This window comes from Papaver somniferum, chromosome 5 (genome assembly GCF_003573695.1).
Source record: "Papaver somniferum cultivar HN1 chromosome 5, ASM357369v1, whole genome shotgun sequence".
Taxonomy (NCBI): domain Eukaryota; kingdom Viridiplantae; phylum Streptophyta; class Magnoliopsida; order Ranunculales; family Papaveraceae; genus Papaver; species Papaver somniferum.
In genome coordinates, this window is record NC_039362.1 from 75673694 (window position 1) to 75684039 (window position 10346).

Sequence of the window (10346 nt, forward strand, 5' to 3'; positions counted from 1 at the left end):
TTTTACTGAGAAAACACCGTTTTTCTCAAGTAACCACACTAGTCTGTCATCCTGAGATGAGTGAATCTGAATACTGCAGATAAGTCTGACAGTATTAGGTTCAAATAATTCCTCCAATAGTCTGAGATTCCAGGTATTGTTGCATTGGTTTAAAAGCTGATGAACATAAGTGAATTGAGAATAAGAAGTACACCCATCTTTAGGAATTTGAGGGATCAAAAATTCTTGAATCCATCTATGTTTCCAAATCAAAATCTTTTTCCCGTTACCCACACACCAGCAGTTATTATCTTGAACAAATTTCAGCTCTGAAGACATACTTCTCCATCACCAGGTTGTATTGTAGTTCTTCTTTAGATTGAAGAGATTTCCATCTTGAAAGTATTTAGCTTGCAAAGACTTTACCATCATGGAATCTGTATCTGAACTTAGTTTCCAGCCCGACTTTGCAAGTAAAGCCCTGTTGAAAATATGCATATCACGAAAGCCCAATCCACCCTCTTCCTTTGGTTTTTGAGTTCTTCTCCAGGTTATGATATGATTTCCTCTACACGATTTTTTGTTTCTCCAAAATTGTTGTTGTTTGCTACTCATTCTCTTAATTGTGACGTCTGGAAGCTTGAAACTAGTCTCATGATGAATGAGTATCGCAATGGAGACATTTTTGATCATTACTGATCTAGCCGCCTCGGACATGTTGCTACCACTCCAATTAGAATCTGTGGTCCAATTATCCCATTAAAAAAACTCGCCCAGGGCTAAAAAAAGAAAAGGCAATGGAGACTAGGCAACTGGTAAAAAGCGGAGGTTTTTAGTTTTTCATCACATACACAATAGCCATGGCAACCATAACATTCAGTGGAACGCTGACCTTCTTATCTTCTTCTTCTTCTTCTTCTGCAACTTCTTGTTTTAGTAAGAGTAGAGTAAAATCTCCTAACTGCGTTTTCATCAAACCATCTAATGTTTCAGCTCCAAACATATCATCACTCAGTCTATCCAGGTAGGTTTATCCTTTTTTTTTTTTTTTTAATTGAGAATCAAACTGAAATTCTAATGAGTTTTGTTTGTGTGTGGTTTTTTGAAGGAGGAGAATTAGTCATCATGAGGGAGTAGTCTTGTGTTCTAAATCAAGGACTTTTCCTAAAGTTATATCCTCTTGTATGGGAACTGATACATCCGATTCTCCTAAGGTATGCGTTTGGGTTCTTTATTTTGTTTAGGTTTCAAAGAATTGGTGAAGTTAATCAATATTGTGATTGTTGATTAAAACTATGATGTTGTAAGATTCAATTTTGAGTTCAGAAGTGTAATTCAAACGAATTGGTAATCTTGATTGATTGGGTAATACCGACATCTTATACTGATTTTTGTCAGGGTTTTGCAAGTTCTTTGCTGATTAAAACTATATTTGGAACTTCTTAAAATGCACCATCTGTTATTATTTGGATGAAGTGTCAATTAAGTTGAATTTGCAAAACTGTAAGCATTTTGATGAACTTCTATTGATTAGTGCCAAAAAAAGTGGATCAATGGATATGCAAGGGAGTGACATGCCCGTGGACTGAAAAATTAACTTTATCTGTTTTGACTCCACATCATAGCAGCAGTACCTGCAAGAGGAAATTGCAACATACCAATATATGATGTTAAGTTAAGGATACGTGGCAGTCGCGTCTAAAACACTATTTGAAATTTGATATTTTGGAGAGGTATGGAGGTTTCAGAGAGACAAACAAATGGGGTATAGAGAGGTTATGTTTAGATTGCAGAGGGGAAGGAATGGCGTAAGGGTTTATAACACTAGGGCATTTTTTGTTGGGATTTTGGTGTAAGTTAGTGGATAAGTAGTGCTTTCAGGCTCTATGGTGTTGATACTTGATAACTTCATGGTGACCATGACATGACTACATATTGTAACACTGAACAGTTTCAAATTCAGGCCGTTCAGGCGTTGGTACTTGGTATTAACACCCTAAGATTATTACCATTCTAATAAAAGGCAAATGATTTTATAGTTTTTGGCTTGATTTGTATCTTAAAGGTTGTTCTTAGTGATTCACATCCGATTTGTATTTGACTTGCTCTCAGATGTTAGTTTCTTTTCATTTTTGATATCCGTCTGGCATTTTACTTCATCTCTGAGTAGTGTAAATGACGTTTTTTTGTGTCTGAGTCGAATAAAGTCGAGCAAATGGACTCAGGCTAACAACTTACCTTCCAAAGACTGGAACAGTATGAGTAGCTTTTAGTACTGGCACATGACTAGAGCTTGAACAAATTTGAAAACTAAGATACAGTAGAGCTGTGCAAGATATTTAGTCCTGGATTTATTTGTGCAGGAAGCAACAATCGACTTAAAATTTCCTCGAAGGAGCTTAAGTGTGCAGTTTACTTGCAACCAGTGCAGTGAAAGTACAAAAAGGCTTGTAAATCGAGTAGCCTTTGAGCGAGGAACTATTTTTGTTCAGGTATTGTTGTGTTTGTTTTGCGTTAATTGGCTTTAAATTTTGGTATCTCTCACGTGTGCTATGGTGTCTTATTAGCGTTCTTATAGTTTCTCATTGATTTTTCTTAATTTAAGAATAGCTATTACTCTCATTTTCACCTGCACAAGGTACGCCACAAGTGCATTTTAAGATTGAAAACACTTTACATTGACATGGCACCACCAGGAAGTATCATTAATGGTAATGTGGTGTTGGAATATGCCCTATCATCTATGGTGCCGACCTTAGCTGCACATTTATCGGTTTCTTGTTGCCTTTCCTGAGAGCTTCAAATTGTTCACAGTTTGTTCACAGTTCAGATCAACCTTATGTTTGTTTTCCTGAGAGCTTCAAATTGACTATCGCAATTTTGTTTCTCTGAGAGCTTCACTTTGACTATCGTAATATATAAGCATGTCTAGAGACTCAAGTTAGATCCATTTTTATAGTTCTCAAATTGCTATTCTTGGTTAAAATGTGATGCGGATGAAAATAGGATTTAATAGAGAAGGTCCCTAGAATAGTTATACTGTTATACTACTTTGCGGGTTGAGATAGAATGATTGAAATTGTTCGGTGAATTTCCTTGTTCAACTTCTGCGCCGTGACTACCTGTCAAGATCGTCTGTGTTTTATGAACAGGATTTACTATTGCATATAATTGTTGTTGCTAAAAGACTGTTCGTTAATCAAAATTCGGACTTCAGAGTCCGTTTCACACTTGTGCAATTGTGAAGTTGTAGTTTTAAGATCCATTTGGACAGTCTTGGCACACTTGTACTGACACCCAGTTCTACTTTTCAGTGTGCAGGGTGTCTAAAGCATCACAAGTTAGTTGATAATCTAGGGCTGATAGTTGAGTATGACTTCCGAAAGGAAGAGGACATGGACTTGGGTTCTAATCAAGATTGACTATGAATTTCAATTTACAGTTTCTCACTCTCAAGGTTTCTTCCAAAGTGCCACTTCTCCAGTTAGGATGACGTTATAACGTACCGTGGATTTTTTGTTCTGCATTTTGGATTTGATCTCCACATCTGTGTAATATCCTCTTATTTTTGAACTCGACTTGGGAAGCTTCAAGATTGTTGAACTACATCTAGCGCGCTTTAGCGGTAGATAGCCATTATTCCTCCAATTTAGTTGGTTTCTTAATCTCAATTTTTTTATTTTTTAAAATTACACTTGGTTTCTTACTTAATATTGGTCAGTAAATAGAGTGAGCTTGCTCTAATCCTAGCTGAAGAAGGTGATCTGTTCATTTTCTTCTATCACCAACAGCAAGAGTCTGTACAGTAAGCCCATTAACAGTACAAGTAGTGAGCACGTGCGATGCACGTCGGCGACATTACTTTTTCTTAATTTTTTCTTTCATTTCTGAAAAAGTAGTACTTTCATTTTATTTTGTAATTTGATTTATTTTATCTTATTATTATTATTTTTTTAATTTGATTTATGAATGCTTTGTTACCAAGCTAACATTGATTGCAAACCCTGATTTGAAAGACTATATAAGGGAGAGCTCTAGCAACTGGGAAACCTAATCCCCGCACCTTCTGTGTGATACTAGTTGTGCTAAGTTAGAGTCGATTCTCCTTTAACCTTTGGTTTCTTCTTCTAAACCAGGTTAACGACTTAAAGACTTCATTAGGATTGTGAAGCCAGATCGATACTACTTTCTTGTAGTTGTGTGATCTGATCTTGTTGTTTCTATCGTACGAGTACAATTGTAATAATTGGCTTGAGATTGATATCTCCGATAGGAAAGATATAAAAGTAATCACAAACACTTCGTCTCATCGTTTGTGATTCCACAATATCTTTTTTCGCTGCGTCGATTAGGATTACGGTGAGGTGATTGATAATACTAGGCTGTTCTTCGGAATATAAGTATGGTTTATCAATTGGTTCCTGTTCACCCTGATTTATCAAAAGATGGAACAAAACTCGTAGGTATATTCGTGGGAGACGGATTTATCTATTACCATAGACTTTTCTGCGTGATACAGATTTGTTTATTAAAGTCTTCGACTTTGAGTCGTAGCAACTCTTAGTTGTGGGTGAGATCAACTAAGGGAATCAAGTACGTAGCATCCTGCTGGAATCAGAGACGTAGGAGCGTAACTGTACCTTGGATCAGTGTGAGATTGATTGGGGTTCAACTACAGTCCAGACTGAAGTTAATTTGGAGTAGGCTAGTGTCTATAGCGGCTTAATACAGTGTGTTCAATCTGGACTAGGTCCCGGGGTTTTTTAGCATTTGCGATTTCCTCGTTAACAAAATTCTGGTGTTTGTGTTATTTCTTTTCCGCATTATATTTTGTTATATAATTGAAATATCACAGGTTGTGGTTTGTTCAATCAATTAGAATATCCGACCTTTTGGTTGTTGATTTAAATTGATTGACACTTGGATATTGGTCTTTGGTACCATCCAAGTTATCTCTCTAGTATTTGATAAAGACTCGTAGATTTCTATTTGCTTGAGTATATATCAAATCGAGAGATTGAGATATAAACTCTTTGATATACTTTTTTTATCTAGATTGAGTCTGACTGTCTAGTTGATTCTCTAGAAAGTATATTGGAGTTTTTCCATACATATTGTTAAGCGAGATATTGGTGTGGTTGTTGTACCCCACTTTTTCAATTGGTATCAGAGCAGGCAAACACGTTTAAGACCTTACAAGTCTGCGTTTGTAGCAATCTGACTCTATGGACAAGAGTACTATCTCTGATAAACGCGTCACCAGAAATAAAAATTATGTCTCGTCTAATTCTATTAAAGAGAAAGATTCTTCAATCTCGAATATAGACGAACCATGTGTTCCAACAAGACAGACAGGCTCCGACATGAGTATTTCCGATTACCCTTCAAAAGAGTTTATCTCTCTAAATGAACGAGAAACAACTGAAGAGAGCGTCTTGATTCTAAATCTTGCTAGAATCCAAGCTGATAGATTTAATCGGTTAAAACACCATCTCGATGTTCTGCTTGGTGTAATAAGAGACTGCAAATTCAAAGAAAATACTGAAGATCATTCTTTACGTATGACTCTTGAGGCTAGCCTCAAAAAGGATGCTTTGGAAATTGAACATCTCTTGAATAAACTCTCTATTCAAGGATGCTCTAAGCAGTCTAATATACCAAGCACTTCTGCTACCCCTGAAAACCTTCCAGCTCCAGAAGTAAAATTGGAATCTCTTCCTTGTAAAAAGAATGTGTCTGAATTTCCCGTTGATCAAGGATGTTCCACATCACATGGAAGGAAGAAATTTCCTAACGAGGTTGTTAAGACTACCGTGTCTAATCACTCTTGTGATCAGAAAGTATGCCTCTTTTGCGATACAAAAGGCTCTGCTAAACAAAAGAGAACTCTAGGTTGAATAAAACTTCCTTGGTTCAACTTCAACACACCTTAGACTTATTTCTCAAAGGTGTAACTGACATTCGTATGTCTAAACCAATTGGTTTTCGTACTTACCCTGTGTATGTTACCAGGAAGGTCAGTTCAATGAGTTCCTCAAATGCTCTAAAGCAAAATATGAGTCTTAACAAGAATCGTCCAAGGAAAGATCATGTCATTTCCTATGGAAATAATATTTCCCTTAATGTGAACGAAATTTCAGAAGAAAGAAGAAAAATTGATGATATGAGAAATAACCTGATGGAGATAATTGAAGGATATAAAGGAATTGTCGACAGGTTGTCATCCTCCTCAAGTCAAAATTCTTTTGGTAAGAACTCTAACTATGTCTTGTATTTCGATGACAGTAAGTTTTATGATAATTTCTCACATAGAAAGGGATCTCTTTCTAGAATCAGAAAGAAAAAGAGACTCGATCATAAACACAGTTCTTTTAATGAGCTCAGAGCTCATACTTGTGTTAATTAATCACAAGGGTTAAGAACTTGCTCATAAAAATCCTGTTGAGCAAGATGTGCAAAAATCAGGTATACTATGGCAATTTGATGTTCTGCTTAGTTGAGCTATCCTCTTATCGTTTATAGCTAAACTAGTGTTTGCGGACAATATTGCCTAAGAAGTATTTGTGTTGTCTAGTATCGTTTCTCTCTTTATGCAATTCTTTTACAACTTTGTGGATTTCTACACTTGTGCTCTAAAATTACTCCTATGGTAAGGAATTTATTGAGCCATTTATGAATTCTCATGTAGCAAAAGTTCTTTTATTGTTTTATTCCTTATGAGCCATGTTGTATTCGTATGTGTACACGGGTTACCATCACGAGTCAACGGTTTGCAAACCCTAAAGGTCTTCTTTCCTAAGAAACCATATAAATACCAAACCTTTGAGTCATGTTTGCGTACTCTAGGTTATTTTGGTTTATCAAGAATGTCGTCCTCTTCACAATCGTGTGATTTTGCTAAAGGCTTTCTTGATAAAGGTATTGGTTTTGAATCCGAAGGGAGGAAGAAAAGAACCCTTGTAGATGAAAATCATCCCAATGCCTCGTGTTACTATGCATATACTCATGAGAACGTTGAGAAGGATGATATGATTTATGCTGAAGTGGTCCATGACTTTCTTAAGTATTTTGAGGAAGCAAAACTGCAGCTCGTTGTTACTCTGAAAAGTCTTGATGTGTTGAAAACTGAGTTGAAAAAGGTTTCAACTGACCTTGGTCTCATAAAGTCGCACATCAATGATCTTCAGAAATAGAATCTCTTCTTCGAAGATGCAATCGATGCTGCTAATCACAAGCTCAAAGACGCTAAGACTCGTGAGGATCCTGAACCGTCTATTTGACCTTAGTTCGTGTTCGGCCATGGCAATGGAGTCTTCTTTTGTTCCCTAGCTTGTTTATTTCTTCTTTTTTTGCCTAGTAAATCTTCTATTTTCTTTTTGTTAGAAGAACAACTAGTGTTTGGAATAGCCATTATTGTGATTACACATAGTTATGGCCAACGTTTTCATCTTCTTGTTTTTAGATTTATTGGTTTAAACTCTAAATTTGTTTGGAAGATGATTTTTGCAGTATTAATCTTTATGATTTTATATATTGCAAATTTGCTATGGGATATGTGTGTCTACATCCGTGAACTATGATTGTCCCATACCTTGTCAAAAATAAAGTCTTTCGTATGTCGATATGCATGTATTGATAAAAGAATAAATAAACTTTTGACAAATACAAAAGTTAAGCCTATTATGTCAATTATTGATGGAAGATAGGTTAAAATCTTTTGTTTGCAAGGATTATGTCTATTGAATGTCATCATGCGAATAGTGATGGAAAATAGAATGAATCCTTGTGTATTCCGCAGTATTGATCTTCCCTGATCCATATTTTATGTATTACTGTAAGGCTCCGTAAAGTGTCTTATTTTGAGCATTGAACGTCCAAGTTGATTATTTTTATGATTAGCTATGTTGTTGTTCCATGAGGTACTTTATGTCGAGCATATTCAACTAAATTAATCATCTTGTTTGGTTATTTAGTTGTTGCTCCGTAAGTTTTTATATGTTGAGCATGACCAATTAAATTGATTACTTTTGTGATTAGTTTGGTTGTGTATTTCGATTAGATTAATTACGGGTTCTCTTGTGATTAATCTAATTGTATGTTTTTAAGTCTCCATAAGTTCACTTATGTTGAGCATTTCTCGATTAAATTAATCATGGGTTCTCTTGTGGTTAGTTTAATTGAATACTTTTGGATTCAAATTCATACTTGTATGTGATTTGTTATGTCCAAAGAAATCCTTTTTTTCTTTCGAAATTAAGGTCGCTCTTGTTGTTCTTTCGGGAATGACATTTTATGGGGGGGAGTTCTTAATTGAACTTGTGCTTAATTGCGAAACCTTTGTGGGGAGTACGGCTGAGGAATATTATAGGGATGTGGATGAGGCAAAACGATTTACTAGTTTTCACGGGATTGAGGAGACGACCGTACGAAGGAGACTCCTTGAACCAAGCAAAATGTTCAACCTCACACAGATGCACTGCAAGAAGGGAGTGCTTTGAACTCGAGAGATCAATCTGTAGTACTCCGGCCTAAACCAAGACAATGGTCGTTCCAGAGTAAATTCGGTCACAAGAGATGATGGGTTGATCTGTAGGAGGGAAGCTGAGAAATGTGTGGAATCAATGGTAATCAAATATTGTGGGTGTATTGTGAATTCTGAATAAGATAAGTTCTGAAAGATTGAATCTCTGTTGAGAGTAATTACTCAGATGTTGAGTTAATCTCGTGTTGTCTGTGAGACATGAGATCGTTCGTCCCTCTCCAATCATGATTCAGAAACTTATTTATATTGCTAGAAATGTAGACACCATGATCACATGAAGTGTGACAGTTGATGGAATCAAAGAGTGGGAGAATGGAAATCATGTTTCAAACCAGTTGCTCATCGTGCGGAGACTTGGTCGATTTTCCATCCACTACTTTGTTAACTCATTCAACTGATTGCACGACTTGCTCATATTCCCATCATGTGTATGAGCACATGTGTCGTAGACCGCCATAACAAAACCCTAGTTGATATCCCCCATGTGACACGATTGACGTCTCGTGGTTAATTAGTCAGTTGTTGACTTCATGACTTTATGGGACGATGAGTCCATGTATTTGCTGAGTTGAACATGATTTTGCAAAATGTTCTGAAGCTCATGAATTGAACATGTCTATTGAGACAGAGGTATCATTCTCACGTTGATAATTGAGGTGAGCAAGTATTGCTCATTCGATGAATTGTTGAATATTGAGGGTTGAATCAATATTCCTTGGTTTGAGCAAATATTGATCATCTGAGCTAGTGTTGCTCGTCTGATGAATTATTGGTAGCGTGACCAAAATAAAACATTAATTAAAATACTGGTAGGTAGTTGAACCGAGCATAATTAATAAGAATATTGATCATGAGATCGTCGTAAAGTTATTAGTGTTCAAATCTGGAATTATGATCCCTGGACTCAGAAACCCTAATTTGATTAATTGATGACCAATTGATGATTTATTTCAAAATCAACCATGGGACGAAGGAGGGATCGGATACATGGGATCATGGATCCACCATGTAGTGCCCATATGCTCGTGTGAGCAAATACCAAGGTCTCTTGAAGAGTTGGTGATTTGTCGATGAAAGAATGATTAAATGTTGGTTTAATCATTTATTCGAAAAATGCTCGTCTGAGCCTTAAGTGATGAAACCTAATTAATTATGAAGAGGTGAGTGACCAACCAAGGGGTCATAAAACTATCCCTGGATGGTCGTGGGATCGAATGACGATCACTCCATGAAATTCCAAAAAATATTTGGAAGAGTTTTGGACTTAATATGTGCGATTGCGCAAATTAGGTCAAATCATGAAAATATGCGGGACTGGCTCATTGCGATCCAAAGAGCCAACCTTGGTCGGTCAAGGTAACATGCTCGCGTCGTCAACACGTTCGTGTCTCAGTCCTGAGAATTTTGATATTTTCTGGCGTGCGTATGAGCAACCATTTGAGAAAATATGACAAAATCAGGGTTTTGCTGAAACTGAAGAAACTTCATGAGATGAAGGAAAATAATTATAAAATGAAGGAATGATGAAGCGTGGGACTGCTGAGGCCAAGCCATGGCCGTCCGGCCAGTGACCACGGTCTCGTGGTGCTTTTCCTAATTTTATATTATTTTTCATGAATTTATGAAAATATCATGAAATAAAGGAATTTGTTGAAATTAAGGAGTTTCCTTGAAGTGAAGGAGTTTCCATGGGATCAAGGAAGCAAATACTATTAAAATAATAAAACTAAGGGCGTGTGGGACCGTCTATGGCATGGCCGGCCGGCTTGGGCTCGGTCCCACGAGTTTCCCTAATTTTATGTATTTTCTGTGTATTTTTCCATGA

At 36.5% G+C, this 10346-nt stretch overlaps 1 protein-coding gene across 1 annotated transcript; it reads left to right on the top strand.

Annotated features, from left to right (window-relative positions):
- The first annotated feature begins 212 nt into the window (after positions 1 to 212).
- On the top strand, positions 213 to 3650 carry LOC113277543. The gene is made up of 4 exons (XM_026526612.1): positions 213 to 1003; positions 1088 to 1193; positions 2343 to 2471; positions 3294 to 3650. Exons 1-4 carry the CDS (start codon positions 840 to 842, stop codon positions 3399 to 3401), a joined length of 507 nt encoding a protein of 168 aa, XP_026382397.1. The 5' UTR covers positions 213 to 839; the 3' UTR covers positions 3402 to 3650.
- The last annotated feature ends 6696 nt before the right edge of the window (positions 3651 to 10346 follow it).